At 36.8% G+C, this 17,097-nt stretch overlaps 1 protein-coding gene across 2 annotated transcripts in view; it reads right to left on the minus strand.

The window, feature by feature from the left end:
- SLC9A9 (solute carrier family 9 member A9) overlaps positions 1-17,097 on the minus strand; it is a 204,946-nt gene that overhangs the window by 117,844 nt on the left and 70,005 nt on the right. For both annotated transcript variants that reach the window (XM_086618199.1, XM_086618200.1), the window contains 2 exons: positions 4,721-4,859; positions 3,808-3,913 (listed from right to left, as the gene is read on the minus strand). In XM_086618199.1, coding sequence (XP_086474325.1) covers positions 3,808-3,913; positions 4,721-4,859 — 245 coding nt within the window. The remainder of the gene's footprint in view (positions 1-3,807; positions 3,914-4,720; positions 4,860-17,097) is intronic.

Consider the following 17,097-nt stretch of genomic DNA (forward strand, 5'->3'; position numbering starts at 1 on the left):
ATCTCCCTGTATGATACAACATGGTACATTACTTATGAATAAAGGAAAGAAAACTACAAAGTTGAGAATTTAAAGCCCAAAATGACTTTCTTTTATAGGATAATGTCAGGCCAGTGAACTAAAGCCCATCAAGTACCAACCTGCATTGTGCTCACAGTGTTCAGAACTGCAGACAGAAATGTTTTGATAGATCCCTTCTGAGGTGATACAAGAAGAACTGGTCACAACATTAAATGCCCATGTACATTATGGAATTTCACTGACTGATCACTGAGTGATCAGTTAAAAATTAGTAAATTTTGTTAATTATAAAGAAAGGGAACAAGCAATTAAATGCAATATGTACTTTCCTCATTTATTTTGACAAGTGTTTAATTTAAATTATTTATGATTATTTTCATAGCCTACTAGTAAAGATTCTGTAATGGAGTTTGAAAATGAAGGTAAATATATTAACACTGACCTTGCTGTAGTACTCGGTTATTACAACTTTGCTCAACAGCCAGGAATGATAAACTTCAGGGCAAATCAGAAAATTCACAAATCAGATTCTACTGTATAAGGATCAATTTATCATGCATGTGTCACAGCTTGATGATATAGATGTAAGATTAATAACCATAATATTAATTTATAATTTACTGTTATCAATGTAAAAATAATGGTGTAGCCATCCTAGATTTTTATTTTGATTTGCTGATTTGATCACATCCATTTTTCAACCAGGCTCAGGCCTGTAATCTTGTGTGTTATATATCTTGGGATATGTTGAGGTAGAGTAATAAAATATTTTATAAAATGTTGACCTGTACTACTCCTTATTCTCATTTTATTTAAAAAATCTGTAAGTAAAAGAAGTGAGCTGTACCACCTACTATATCTACACAAAAAACAATATAGCCTGTTATTTATAAATTATGACATACTTCAGTATTAGACTTCAAAAGGCTCTTAGTGGTTGAAGAACTAGTGTGGAAAGCATTATAAGAATAAAATTATTTTGCAATTACATTACTTAATAGCTACAGGGAAATGGTGGTGTCCAGTGTTAATCCTTTGAAGTTCATTTAAAAGGAATGAACAGAGGAAACACAATCCAAGGAAAATGAAGACGAATATAGGCGTAAATGTACAATCGATCACATTAATTTTTGAAGCAAGTCTACTGAAGTCAAAGACTTCAAACTAGGAATTTAGTTCATTGAATGGAGCGGTTCAGTAGCATCACTGCATGGTTATGATGCTCTCTTAGTTCTAATGATTGCTTTTGAGGATAGACACATTGACTGTAAAACTAGTTGATGTATGCATTAAGTAAGACAAAGGACAAAGCCAGAAATCTGGAAAAGACTGGAAATTAATAGAGTATGGATTAAGAGCTGACTGTGTTCTGAGGGATGACTGGCTTTTCCTCGGGCTCTCCGCGTATTCTGCAACACATGCTTCGTGCGGCACATACCCATGTGGGAGACTGCACGCAATAACTGCATTTTACACAGATTTCCTTAGCAGGGGTATGAGAAATCAGAGCCACCTCTGAAATCTATACCTCCAACAGAACCTAAGTCAGCCAAACATTTCTTAACCAATACAGTAATTCTCCTGCTGAACTGGAAGTTTAAAGTTGTATTATGAAGGGAGGGGAGTTGGAGCTATTTCAGATGAGACTGAGAGAAGGTGAAAGAAACATCAAAACTGGTTACACGAGACAACTAAAAATATCCACTCTAAATTGTAATGTTAGCACAGCAGTAGTAAAGTCAATGGATTTACAAAACACAGCTTTGAACTTCTGAAGCTACAAGAAAGGCTCCATCAATTTTTTCCTACCCAACATCTTCTGACAAAAGCCTTTCACAGAAACTGACAAAGGCTCAACTGATAAAACTTGCAAGATTAAACTTAGCCTCCTCATAACAGTGTAATTAAACAATTTCCTCCTGAAACTCAGAACATACCCCTGAAAAAAAGGCTAGTGACAAACCTAAAAGGGCTTGGTATGTTTTCCTTGGAAATTTGTGTGTCGACAGAGCAATTCTCTTTTATATACTTATATCAATTCCTTTATTTATAAGAAATAGCTAAATTTCCTAACAATTTTCTATTTTTTCCCATAAATTGGAACTTTACTTTGGTTCCACTCACTTTCTCTGGCTCTCCCTCTGTCCATTTAAAATTCCTTACTGTGGCTACCATAAAAACATCTGTGGTGTTCAATAATTAAGTCTTTTATTTCTGATATTTTATATATTGCAAAAGAAAAGATAAATTAAACATTCTTCAGAGTGACTACCAGGAGAGACTATGTCTGTCATCACATTTGCAGTATGCATGAAAGACATGTGCCAATTATTTTTTGTCTGGACATACAGTCTGTTCCTATGCCCAAGAAATGGAAATTACCTTTGGCGCAGCACCTGAGGCTCTGAAATATATTAGCCTTTTCCTTACAAATCCACTTTTTGGGTGTAATGTATAACGTATCAATTGTGCATTTGCAGAAACATAGCATCCTTGTTCTCAGCTAGCAATGTATTTTAAAACAGTCTTTCTTTGCAAGTCATTGGATTAGGAAATCATCACCTCCAGTACGAGGCAAGTGATTAACAATCATCCTTCTTCGCTTCTATTTTTATGTAATAATCGTGTCATACTTTTAAGAGCTGTTAAGCATAAAGACGCAAAATGGACTTTTATTCCAGCTGGTATCCCTTTTGTTTAGTTCACGTGCTCCTCTTTTTATGCATTGGTCTGAAGATTTTGGCAGTAAGCAGGACAGAAAATTGTATATTTAATAAGGCAAAGATGTGAGAAGATATAGATGTTAATACTCATTCTGAAATAGTATCATTGTGTGACTAATATTGAAAAAGTAACATACTGGCTCCATAGAAGTCAGTAGAAATATAACTGTTGACTTCAAAAGACTTTGAAGAATTTTGCAAACAAAACAGCGTGGGCTGCATTAAGACTCTATTAAGCAGTTTTCTTCTGCTGATTTTCCCTGACATTAATTAGAGCACTAGATTTCAGAATATTAAAACGATCAGACCCTAACAAACTTGGTTCTTTCAAATCACACTATACAATAGGTTGCTGTCTAGGTGAACTATATCCATTTACAATTTTTGCCTAAACTTCTGTAGACTCTTTGTGTTGTAAAAAGCAGTCCCTGAGTATGTACTTGAATATGATTGCACGTTTTTTTTTCTCAGCATTAACAAAAAAACAATCAGATCACACATCTTTCTACCTGTCACTGGCACATGGCTGTACCTCTTCTGTTGCAAAAGGTGTTTACGGAGGCACACTGAACAAAAGATGAATTTTTTTTTAATAATACAGAGGTGGCTGCAACTCACTGGCAACGTTGAGGATATCCCTATCCTGTGTTTAGTCACGGATATTCGGGGAAAAAAGAGAGGACATCAGGACATGCAGTGCATGCAGAGGAGCACACCGTCTCTGACAGTCACATGGCATTGTATGTTTTCTTCCTTGTACTGACTGTCATCTCTGGTTCTATAGCTGTGCAGAAAATAGTGGGATTAATAGTGGCACTAATAGGGATGAGCAATGTAGAGAAAGTAGGGAAGAAAGACCGAGGACTTTAGTCTGATCTAATACATCTTTGGAAGAACTATGCAATGTCTCTACAGATTTGTTTTTAAAGATGAAACCATCTCCAATATAGAAACTGGCTTTTAGAAGCTTTATATATGATGTCATGCCCAAAATAAACCTCTGTTTTCCTACACTAGAGCCATATTATAAAACTGCTTTTATTCAATAAAATCCCACACTTACCTGTGAGACCAGCGGCTTCTGCTGATAAGAAGGCACTCCAGGACAGGAGGAAAAACAGACCTGTCTCCAACATAGGGAACTCACACAGCTTTGTAAATTTTGTCAAGTGCTAAAAGATTACTAAGGAAAAATAAAAACCCATCTGTTTTGAAAACTAAAATTGCCCCCAACCCGATAAAGAATGAAAGAAAGCAGGCTCCCCCACCATCCTCATCTACACAAGTCGAATTAAGGAAAAATTGTGCAGCTTCTAAAGTATCTCAAAGAGGAAAATGCAGCACAGTGAATTCTACAAGTCAGGTATTTCAAGTACTTTTGCGGGTTTTGAACTAATGCCTAATTGGTTACATTTTATATTCTTTTCCCAGAAAAAGGGAAAAGAAAGTAATTTTGTCCAGTTTTGTAAACAAACTGGCATTTGTTTACATTTGCATCACTGCAAGAGGATTAAAATTGCTGCTCTTTCTACAATAGTATTTTACATGAAGAACTGGAAAACACAAGAAGAAATGCAGGGCAGCAAACATGCCTTTTATTTCTAGCTTAGTTAAACTGACTGACTGGATTTGCTGTCTAATGTTTGCCTTTTTGTAGAATTGCTGCTGGTCTGTAGTTCATAACTTCCTATTTTAACCTCAAAATACTTCAAAACGCTTTCCTAAAAATGTAGTTATTAACAAATAGTAAAATAAAGACCAGAGTCTTGCCTAATGCTAAAAAAAAATAGCATATTAAGTTCTTTGTGGATTCTGACAAGTGAAATTTCCTGTCAATTTATGACTTGACTGTTTGCAAAGTCTTGAATCAACAGTGAAATGATTTGGGTTCAAACTAAAGATGGTTAGTCTCAGATATCACACATTTTTTCCAACATACGTACATTTTATCTCTGAAAATAAACCACAAAGGATATTAAAGCTGTGACAACAGCATAAGAGGATCCCATGGCAAATGATCCAGCAAAGATCCCCAGGAAATTTCCCACTGACTGGAAGAAAGCAGCAGCATCGAACGCATTAGGATTCTCCTTAGGACTGTAAATGGATATAGAGCTGAAAAGAACACAAAGGGATGGGGGAGAGGGAGAGAAAAAGGAATAATGAATTAAATCACATTGTTATGATATTGGAATCAATAATTGAAAATGGACTTTTTTAGGGACTCAAAATGCAAAACAGGGCTTCTCTGGGCTGATAGCATATGGGAGAGCAAAGCAGACAGAAATTGGGGAGGAAAGAGTTTATTTTCAAGGTATCGCACTGGAAATCAATAGTCTGCTGCCAGTCAGTAAACATTTTTATACTAGAAGTGCCATAAAGAATATTGTTTCCAGGCCAAGTAAACATTAAAAGGTAGTAGGTGTGTAAGAAAACTGCAGGGAAGATAGATAACTTTGAATTATTTATTGGCCATATGTCTTCAGAGCAGTTACATATTCACAAATATTCTTGATGAAAAGTGCAGCTTTATGGCTGAGGCTCAAATGGGTGACACAAATCACAGTAGGTACCAAATCTGCAGCAGCAATCTTGCCATAAACTGTCTAGTAGTTCCCTTCTTGGTGTAACCCTTTATAAATAGAGCTCAAAGCGTGTCAAGAGCTCAGCAATAGGAAAACTTGTGGACAGTATGAGTGTTGTCTCACAGAAAGAAACCGTTGCCATTGTCAGACGTCATCTCCCGTATCTCACCCTTGAGTACAGCCATCAAGAGTATTTTTGAACGGGAAACGATACCACCAAAAGGAAGGCCGTGCACATGCACTAAAGCATTTTGAGTTTCGGCGTTGTTATTAGCCGCTAGTCAGTTACTGCCCAGAACTATAGTAACGCCAAGTATGTAGGTCTTTTTTCTTGCTGAAACATTAAATTTAACAGATACAAAATAGCCCTAAGCCTCTCAAACTAATTAAGCAATATTTTAGATCTTTGTGCTTCTGTTGCTTTTAGTACTGGAGGTCTTTTATGTTGATTGTCAAAGAAAGTGTACTGATCTTGGCATTGGATTCCAGAAAGCAGCTTGGATTGCTGGAAAATGATTGGTATTTTAAGCATTAAAAATTTAGAATTTTTAAAAGGTTTTGAATATTTTAAGCTCTTGCATATTAAGAATGTGATCCCTGCAGTCTGATGTCTTCCATCTGGAGATGAGGCTTAGAGATGAAGCTCTGTAGGGAGGATTTTCTAAACAGTTACATTCATTTAGGAATCTCCAAATAACATGAAGACATGAAAACAGATCTCATGCTTTCAGTCTGTAAAAAAGGCACGAGGATTCTAAACGCGTATGGTGGAATGCTACTAAATACGAGCGGTGAATGCTTGTCCACCACAACAGAAATTACTAAGCACCAAAATCTGGTATCTCCAGTTACAGCGATTAGCACCACCACAAAACTAGTGAGATGATTTGTAGTGGAAAGTGCTATTAATGTAAGTGCACAAAATATAGTTCTCAGAGGAAATGTTAATTGACAACATGTTGCTATCTATATTTTCAGTCCTCTTTCAACTGTGACTCTTAGACCAGAGGTCAGTTATAATTCTTTGCTTCTCTTGCCCTCAGATGATTCTAGAAACGTTTGTCATCTCTGACCTACTAAAAATTCATTGCTTTAGACCCCATACAAAATGAACTATATTAAGCCATAGACTTCTCTAAACTGATGGAATAGCTCTATCGAAGGAGATCCTATCAGCTCTGATACTGCATATTTATAGTCTAATCAACTACGTGCCTTTTGTATACTTAAGGAGGGCTTTGGTTTCGTTAGTTATTTAAAGTTGGAACTATTTGGTAGTGTAACCAGAACTGTTAGATCTAAAACTTTTAGGCATGTCTTGATAGCAAAGCAGCCACTTGGTTCTCTGAAATAAGTATACAGAGACTGCAGCTGCTTGTTTGTATTGCTTACTGAATTATAAATTAGGAAATGATCTTTTGTACCACGGGTGCTGCCACAAGCATTGAGTGGTGAGTTCACAGAGGTCAACCTGACTACACCCTAAAATCAAGCAAAATTGTTCTATTATATTGATAGGCACTGCCCACAGAAGGGATACTCAGTAATAAAAAGTAAAACAAAAAAATCTTGATATGGAGTGAAAGTTTAGTAGTCAAATGTGAGCTATAGACATGAAATGACTTTTTATTAAGTATATTAACCTTAAGGCAAGAAAAGTTGACTTTAAGACCAGTTAGGATTCTAGTTTGCCTTCCAGTTTACCAACAGTTTTTGAGTGTGGAGAAAACTAGAAGAAAGCATCCTATTCTTCATGCAGTTATTTCAGGAACAAGCATGGAGTGACTCATTCTCACTGCAGAATTTTTCTACATAATATGCCCCCCAAGCCCCATGTTTTTCTAAAAGCACCATAACACAGCATATGCCTATTATGCTAACTGTGATTTCTGGTCTAAGTCTTTCCAGAACTCAGGTTTCCCTTCAGCTCAAGGAGTATTTAGGTCTATTTTTCATGTTGCATTATTCTGTACTACAGCTATTATTTCTTTTTCTGAGTATGTTTTTTTCTTTGCCACTAACTTTTAACCCTTTCAAGCATCTAAAATACATAATAATTTACCTGACAATTTTTCTATATGAGCTCTACATGAGTATTTCTACAGAACATGATTTTATCCTTGTTATTCCACTACTTCCTGCCAAGCCAATTGCTTGACCTGAAACCAAAACTGCCAAGTTTAACACTGGAGAGAACCATCCTTACTCTTCCTCCTTTTCCTCAGAGAGCAATTCAAGAAACATGCTGGCATGACTTGCCATTTCTGCTATCTGCTTTATGTGTCTGATACAAAAGGGGTTGATCACAGTTCATTAACAAGCAGTGTGTGAGAGGTTGATACCGATCTTGAAACTGTGTTTCGTTTTTAAATATTAGAGGCTTTCTAATTGTTGAACTACTAAAAGAAAAAAAAATGGGTTTATTTCTGTAAATTTGTATCAGAGGTGGATTAAGCAAATACTGAAAATAAATGCAGTACAAAACTGTTTTCAGCTATTGAGAAATGAACAGGACTAATGGCAAAGATACACTTTATCTTCCACCCATAATGAGATAGAATGGAGCAATAGGAATAAAAGATTTTTGCTGGGTTCTCACTGAGCGTTTGATAGAGATATCTCACAAACACCTGCCCCAGTCCATGCTATCTATATGAAAGTTTGGTAACCTCTGCCTCTCCTTCAGGTTGGAGTTAAGAATAATACTTAGCTTCCTTGCTGGTTCTTCAAAGGATTAGCCAGAACTTTCTATATTAGAAAACTATTGAACTGATCCCTTTTTCTTTCCAGTTCTTCTGTGCTGCTTTGACCAAAAAACAACGGACAGGGTCAAATGCTTTCACAGCTTTGAAAAAGGAAATGTAGGCAATAGTTATTTATACAGTAAATAGCAAGTTAGAATGGTATCTCTAGCTTGAAACAGAAGAATCAATAGTTTGTGCAAGTTGTACCATGCTGATCATTCCACTTCTTCCCTCCTCTCATCTGTTAAGACCATTTTAGGATGATAGTTCAGTATGACAAAGAATGTTTCTTTCTGTGGGCTTATATAGGGTTATAATGCTAAAAGTCTCCATGACAAGCAGAAGTTCTATTGCAATAAAGACTACAGTCATGTTTCCAGTTACACCTTAATTGATTACTTTTTACATCTTCAGTTATTTTCAAGGAAAATCTCATTTATTCATAAGACCATTTTCTTCCTGTAAGTTTTCACAGCCTATGAATATAGCACAATGTATTTTCCTTTTTTTAAAAAATGAATGTGTTTAGGATTAGAGCAAAGATTTTTCAGTAAATCATGGAAGATTTTTAAGGAAAAATCTGTAGGTGAAGTTAAATCTTGTATTCTAGCTCTTGTTCCTGTCAAGGCCTGACGTGCCTAGGGCTAGTGTGGCAGCATCAAATAAAGAGATGTTAATCAGTTGTAACTAGCGGAACAGCACAAAGATCCTTGGTTTTGAGATAAGCCAAAATGATGCAACACGTGTATCAGATGAATTTTAGAAAAAGGCAGTATGCTGAAGAAAATATACTGAAGCATGAGCAGGAAAACGTGCAAACAGCAGAAAATTTCTAATAGAATGATGTGGAATCAATGATTAGAAATAACCAGTAAACAAACTGTTTTATTCCTTTCTTCCTCCTTCTGTCTGCTTGACTGACATGAAAACAAACTGCTTATTATCTTTGGAGAGGAAGATTTCTTTCCACTTGCTGAGTCAAAGGACTTCCTCTTGCCCAGTGGCCTCCTTCCTATTTGCTGCGCTATCATGCACCACATAATACTGCACAGAAGAGAATCAGGAACAATCTAAAAAAACCCAACAATCATACCTGAAAATACAGAAAGGTCAGATATTCCTTAAAATATCTTCATTTAATGAAGTGGGATCTCCCTCAGGTGATAAATAATTATAGCACTACATCGTGATTTCATCAGCTGCTAATTAAGAAAAATAAAACAGGCCAGGAAAAAAAAATATTCCAGAGTTCAAGGTTGTTTTTAAGAGGGAAAGATTGTTTTTTCCTGACATTATATAGGAAGAGGTAGGTCACTATACTCTGTTAGAAAACTTAGAGCTTTCGGAGAAGAGGATTGAACGGAAAAATTTCTGTTCCCACGCAACTTTCTAACTACGTAGTTTTCCTAAAAGTGTTGGAAGAAAGCCAAAAAGACAGAACTGTAATTTTCCCACAATATAAGTGTTTGAACTAGAAGCTAAATGTGAAAGCGCATGCATAACACCAGACACCTACACCTTCTCTTGGCAAGTTTTAAATTGGTAAAGCCTTCCAGGCTTCCTCATAAAATAGCTCCTCACACAGTAAAAGTAAGTCGATGAACTATAAAAATGAAAACAAATGAGATAAGATTGAGATATGAGTATGCTAAGCCAACAAAAGCAAGAATGAGGTAGAGAATTGCAGACAATTACAGGAGAGCAAAGAAGAGACGCACCAGTGCAGGAAGGCTTTAGGACTCCAAAAGCAGCCAATTGTAGCAGTAGTTTGAGTCAAATATATAGGCTTCCTCTAGATGAAAATTTCCTACAACAAACAAACTTACTGTGTTTTTCAGATGTGTTTAAAACAGCAATCAGTAAGCAACACAAATGTACAGAAGGTGCATTAAAAGAACATAGATGAGTCTTCTGTACATGCTTCTGGATAAAAAAATCTGTCTCCTTGCAATTTATTCCTGACAATATTTGCAAATGTTTAGAGAATTAAGGCTCTAGAAACATGGCTTTCACAGAAGTATACATATTAGTCTTTCTATTTATATGTGTACAAGGACTGAAAAAAAAAAAAAATTACTGGTGGCTGAGTTACTGCTCAAGTGGCTGGCATTTGAACCTTCATTTTTCTGGATAGCCAAAACTTTATTCTCCTTGGCAATATATCACAATACATCACATCATGATTTTTATTCTGCTCACAACCTAGTTTCAACACACTGCTAGTAGTGCTATTGGTTTTAATTCTAGAAAAAGGCCTAGCAGTTATTTTAGAAACTATTTTCTAGCTAAGATTGCATTCTGTTCCTTTTTCTCTGTGTCATGACACATTTGCTTCCTCTTATTTCTATCCTTACCTTTGTTCCTTTTTAGGCTTTTCCAGACTTTATGTTGTTGTGTATAGGGCTTTTACTGTTTATGGAAACCTCTCTCAAAATGGATTTGTTATCAGTTCCAAAGTGGCTAGCTGGTGGCAGATGTCAAAGCATCAGCCATGCTGGAAAAGTAAAGCTGTCACAGGCTATGGAAAATGTAAGTTTTCCCATTTATGAGGAACAGCAACATCTGCATGAAAAGAGAAAAGGAATCAAGGCTCTTTGGTGGGTTTTCACTTAATATAAAATATCATAGCCTAGTTCTATGGATAAACTTTGGCTCCTTTTTAGGTGACAAAAAGCATCCTCAGACCTGATGTAACCTGACAGTTCACTAAGTTTGTCAATGGTATTAAAAAGTAGCTGCAGAATTTGATTGACTCTGTCCCTTAACTTGGGCAGTGAGAAATCAGCTTAGTTCATCAGGAGTCATTTTTGGCAGGTAATGATAAAATTTTTTCCACACTGGGAACTATTTCAGTTTTCTTCTGTGTTCAGGCCTGAGCTGACATGGCAGTAGCTTGCAGTACAGCCAGAGAAAGTAACAAGCAGCTTATTTTGTTCTAGGTAGACTTTTCTTAATGCACATATTAGTTCTTATCTACCCTCAAACACTAGGGACTGCAGAAAATCTGTTGTTCTCCCTCCTCCTCTTCTACCTCCCCAGACATTACCCTTAGGAAGCCTGCTCCACCTCTTTAGGGAGCCTTGGAAACCATCTCTATCGCAGTGATCCCATACTTGCCCTGAAAATTCCATCACCTTTGCCTTAAAAGGACCTGGTAGTTCACCCACCTCGATGGGGTTAAATCCAATGTCCTGATGCCCAGGAAAAATCACTGCAAAGCTGCTCCTGACAGAGGGGAATATCCCCTCCCTCTCATCCTGATCAAAACTTGGTCACTACAGATCTGTAGTTGCTACAGACACATAGAAAGGAGATGTGAGATGATGGTTTTGACAATGAGTAATGACCTAATGGGCCTGCAGGCTGAACAATTTCAAGTCTAAAGTCATATCTGATCTGGTGTGGAGCTTCTCTGCCCCTCTGCATCCGAGAAATTGAATGTGTTGTCCTAATGTATCTGTACAAGTATCTTAACTTTTCATTACCTTCTTCTAGGCAAATACTACCCTATTTTTATCTTTGACAGGAAGAAATTCTGATGAACAACAATCTGGACTTAAAATTCTTTGTAAAAGAAACCTAAGGCTTTAATAGCAAAATATGTTAGCATTTATCTGAGGCTTGGTATCGGAATGTTTCATTCTTAAATGACTGCTATTGCTTCTAAATGTCTAATTTTCATAAATCTATTTGAAAATATCACAGTCATTTTCCAGTAAAAACTCTTTTCCAAAAAGCCTGTCCCATATCTTTGAGAGGAATGAAGCACATCAGCAGAAAACAGATGGCTGATGGCGGGTCGTCTGTGACAGCATGTGCTTCATTCTGTCTTGCGCTCTTACCAGTGTCTGACTGTCCCTACTTATGAGCTGATCCCATCAAAAGGCACAAAATTTACAGATTTCTCTGCCTGCAGCTATGATCCTTTCTCATTTAGGTATCAGAACTGTAATCCAACTCAGTGTTTAATTTCCATTATTTTCAAACATTGCATGAAGAGAAATGGCCTGTGTATCTAGAGCAGCTTGAAGTCTGTCCTCCCAGTTAGGGAGCTCTTAGTGGCTTCATCAATTGTGAAGATGTATATAGTGCAAATAAAGCAGAAATAAAGAATCAACCACCAAGGAACACGTATATATACAAGTAAACTATTATTGTTTATAATTAAAATTAAATTTTAATTAATTAATTAAAAATTAATTAAAATTTTTTTCTGCATAGAAAACATGACTGCTAACGTTACAAAGCAGTGATGTATCAAACCACCAGCCCTCTGACATAACAAGAAACAATGAACACGGAAAAAATTCTCCAATCAGTATCTGGAGGAAAAAAAAAAGAAATAAATTCCTGAATGTTATTGAACCAAATCTGCTGCATCATGCTAATTAAACAATCCAGGCAGAGCATATCCAGTGAATAATACCACCTCATACTTTGTGAAGGCATCTTCAGGCACCCAAGAAGTGCAATAATCTGAAAGATATGTTTCAGCTAAAACTGTTTTCTGAACAAAAAGAAAATGGTAAGAAAACAAAAAGAGAACCTAACGTTTAAATGTATGTACTGTACCATTAAGGGAATTAGACATGCTGTATGCGATAACACTATTACTAATGTTTGTCTAGGAGCCTGAACTATCTTTTTGCCTCTCTACTCCTGATAGACCTGAGAGCTATTGTCTACTCCCAGCTCTCAGACTTCTAGACTCAACTATCCAAGCTTGTAAAACGATCTGATGATTTGTATTTCTCTAATAATAAACTAGTGTGCATCACTTACTTTCTTCATCTATGGCCAGATCTTTATCTCCTGTCATCTTTGCATTATTCTTCTTTACTATGACATTCTTTACCTTTGTATGAGCCTTCAATTTATTGTCTGCGAGCCACTGGCCTCCAAAGTTATGCAGAGCAGAGTTGATAAATACCTATCAGAAGCATTTACACAACGTTCCATTTATGTGACAGTTCTTACCATTAATCCAGTGTGACGAGACTCTGGAATAAGGATTTTCAGTGAAAATGAAATATTTCTTTTGGAAGCCAAAAATTGAATTAATGTGTAATTGCAAGTGTTCTATGAGCGTAGGGAAAAGAGTTTAATGTGCTCTTAGAGGCCTAATTACATCCACAGCTCAGGTTTATTTGTACAAAAGTGGGAAAATGTGATACTGTTGTGAGACTTAATTTACTCTTCATACATGGAATGCAAAGAATAAAACATCAGAGCACACTAAGACAACACTGACTGATGTGTCCGTAAGAGGTTGGGAAGGTGATTACTGGAAGGATGGGTGGTCTTCATTAAATCTCCCTTTTGTACTAAAATTGTTGGGATAACTCCAGGATGAGATAATGAAGCCTTTAAACTACCTTTGTCTTTTACAGTGACCACACTCTTGAAAATAAATGTGACATTTATCTATGTCAGTTGAATTCTACCTCCCTGTTGATAAAACGATGCATCCTGATGGTTGCCTGCACTGAGCGATACATGTTGGAACGCTGCAGCAGATTACTGCTAAATGACTGTGATTTACTGCCATTCTGCCGAGGAACTGCCTTAAACTGCCCTTACAATGATGAGTATCTGAAGTAACGCCACCGGTTCAATGCAGTTGTTTCGGACTTGCGCTACTGTTATAAAAAAAACCTGAATACAACCCAAACACTTTAAGGAATATTTCAATGAGCTTGGTTAGCCATGAAAAATCCTTTGCCCTGATGGGCAATTGGTAGAGATTAGGCAGAAGCAGTTTGCACTGAACCTTTTATTGAATCGTAATTTTCTTAGAATCATACAGCCCATGATTTTGCTCAGGAGAAGCTTAAGACTGAAATAACAGAAAATGATGTATGTTTTATGCCAGACAGTACTCCCCACATTTAGAGTTTGACTCATCATCGTAACATTGTAGCAGAACTCACTACGCCTGCCTGCAGTGTGAAATACCGAGAGCTGGATAGCAGCCTTCCATTTGTAATAACAGCTAGTCCTTATCTTTCACAAATGCATCGTCCTACTCATGCCACCCTCCTCTGGGGTTTAAAGCAACTTCTCCCTGAGACTTAGATGGTTAAACAGCACTACAGTACACTATAATCTTGTCCGAAATCCCCTTGAATGAATCTGAATGAAGGGGTGCAGGGGCAATATCAGATTGCTAGGCTGATCAATGAAGAAACATATACAGCAGCTTCTCATTTAATATTCCAAGAGCTTTTCTTTTCTGTGACCTCTGCTTATGAAGATCCTGAGACTGATGTATTCAAGGGTGGTGTGTTCAACTTCTGTTCACGGACAGCATTCCAAATTCACAGGAGACCTGTCCCTAGACAGCTCAATACTCCCAGAGACAGCGTGAGGAAGCTCTAAGTGTCCAGTCTGCCTCACATTGAGGAAAACAAATAGCCTGTTCTTTACTGCTTCTCTCCTCTTTGTCAGTAAAACAGGAAAGAACCCCATTCTTACCACTGGTCTGCCTAGCCTCATCTCTTCCATGTAGCAGCCCTGTTTTAAGTGTGACAGAGGATGTAAATCTTACCTATGAATGTCGAAGAGGAAGGACAGAATTGGGAGCATGCTACTGGTGATATACTACAAAGAATTCAAAGCATTAAGTGAGTGAGCAGGAGAAACTGAAAGGAAATGGTATCTTTGTGATTTCTATCAGATCTCTCTCTTAAAAATATAATGTATGAACCACATGCTTTTGTAAATTTTTCTCAGGCACAACAGAAGTAGTTTTGATTTTTCTTCTGTTTTTTCTCTGTGTTGCCTCTCTGAAATAAACTGTCCGTGACACAAAAGTAATTTAACGAAGCTGGACTAATGATAATCTTTGTTCAGAACAAACCTAGAGCTTAGTAAGTAGTCAATGAAGTATGGGTACACTTTGTTAGGAGACCTGTAAGCTACTGCTTGTGTTTAAAATATTATATCCTAGACAGAGTGAAGTCTGCTGCTAGAGGATGCAGGTAGTTGCTGGAGCAGATGGATAGTCTATTGCCAATACTAAAGTGCTCCGCCAAATTTCTGGCCTTGGGCTTTTTCACTTCCAGAATGTTTTCTGTAGGAGAGTAAGAAAGGAGTCCTCAGTCTCCCCTCACACAACTTCAGCATCTTTAGGAACTCGTGAACAGAGCAGTACACTGAGGGACGTGATGCTGAATAAAATTACATTAAACCCCATAAAAATTCAAGTGAAAAGAGCCTGAAAGTCTGTCTAAAGTTTTTTCTGTTTCAGTGTTCTCGCTCACTCCTGTCTAAGACTCTCTAATGTATAATAAATAGGAAGAAATGTGATCTTTGGTATGTGTCCACAACATGGTGTGTGGTCCCTGTACAGTCTGTGCTTTGAAAACACATTTTATCATAGTCAGAAGGGATTTAAATAGGAAAATAGTTTTACATTTTATGTATATTTTCAACATCTGGTGTACAGTTTGTTGATCTTCTACCTAGATTCTTGTGGAGATTTTAAAAACAAGTTTAATGCTCCGAGAAATATCGGAAACAAATGCAAACAAAATGGGCCATGTGATTCCTAATGTACCTGGACCATACACTGGATGACCCTATCTCAGTCCTGACTTGAACAACGTGACCTTGAGGTACATTTTAATAGGGAAAATAGTACAGTGTTATCTCAGGTAATATAGTATGTGGCAATGTGATTCGAAACAAATTCTTAAGGGAAGGATAATTCATTTCCAACTATCTTGTGTTAGTATTGCAGCCTATGAATTTTTTCCTTTGCATTAGACATTAGCACTTTCCAAGGATGGGTCATATCTTTTTTCCCCCCAGTGTACTCAGTTTGCTGTCTCTGTATTTCACTTGAGAACATAGCTAGTATGGGAACAGGATTTTCAAATCTCGGTATCCCTATCAATTTTTTTCATTTGCCCACCAAACATGATAATTTTTGGCTCTTACTAATCTGGATTTGAGATGAGCCAGTAATCTAAAAAAGAAAATCTTTTTAATCTCCTGAGCTGTTCAATCCCACCTACATTTCATTATGGAAAATATTTTCTACATTTTTGTTTTAAAAAAAGGAAGGGCCAGGGAAAAATGATGCTGGCATTGTCTGAATGAAATACTGTCCTGATAACAGAGCTTCTCTCACAAATATTAGTTCCACTTCTATTGCTTTATAATAAATGGTTGCAGCTGTTGCCATGGCAATTTTCATTTTAAAAAATGTATCCAACTGAAGACAAGAAATGCAGCTGTTATATCATGAGAAAGTCTAAAATAAATCCATATGTGAACTGTATGCTCTAGCGTTGGCAGTAATAGTGTCAAAACCAAAACATGTTACATGTTTTGTCTTCATATACTGAAGCTGAGGATGGGGATTTAAGGGTATTTTGAATTGTAGGTTTCTGTTCCTGATCCAAATATAGCAAATGAACAGAATGAAATTTCACCTTAGGGAAAGGCACTTCACTTGCTACAAAAGCTGGTCAGCCTTGCATAGAGAACGGCAGTAATATTTCTGTGGGAGCAAGGTAGGCCTGAAGCTCTCCTGATTTACCTTTCTGATAATACACTAACATTTCGTTTTTCACAGCTTACGAAAAGAAAAATCCAAGACATAACAGAAGTTTTAAAATTGTAATCTGACCTATTGCATGTTGCCTTATCACTCTGTAGCCTGAAGTTCTTTAAAATCACTGCTATACCTTTAATGTTAGACAGATAAGATTAAAACAAAATTACAGGGCAATGCACCACAAAGAAGGTGTAATTCAACAAATCCCAACACATGTACTAATAGTCACCCACTGGAAAAATGCACTGTGTTGGAAGGTATAGTCCATTTAGGGCATTTTAGAGAAAAAACTATTTAAAGAGAGAATATCTGAGAAGGCGATACAGGAATACCTCTGGACTTATTTTAAAGCAAAAAAGAGTTTGGTGTTCTATCTCTAGCACATACTGACTGAAAAGCAAGTAATTGTCTAAAGCATGAATGAGAAAGGTGTTCAGAGACAGAATGTGTAGTCTGACAGA

The sequence above is a fragment of the Tauraco erythrolophus genome, chromosome 11 (assembly GCF_009769465.1).
Source record: "Tauraco erythrolophus isolate bTauEry1 chromosome 11, bTauEry1.pri, whole genome shotgun sequence".
In the NCBI taxonomy this organism is placed as follows: Eukaryota; Metazoa; Chordata; class Aves; order Musophagiformes; family Musophagidae; genus Tauraco; species Tauraco erythrolophus.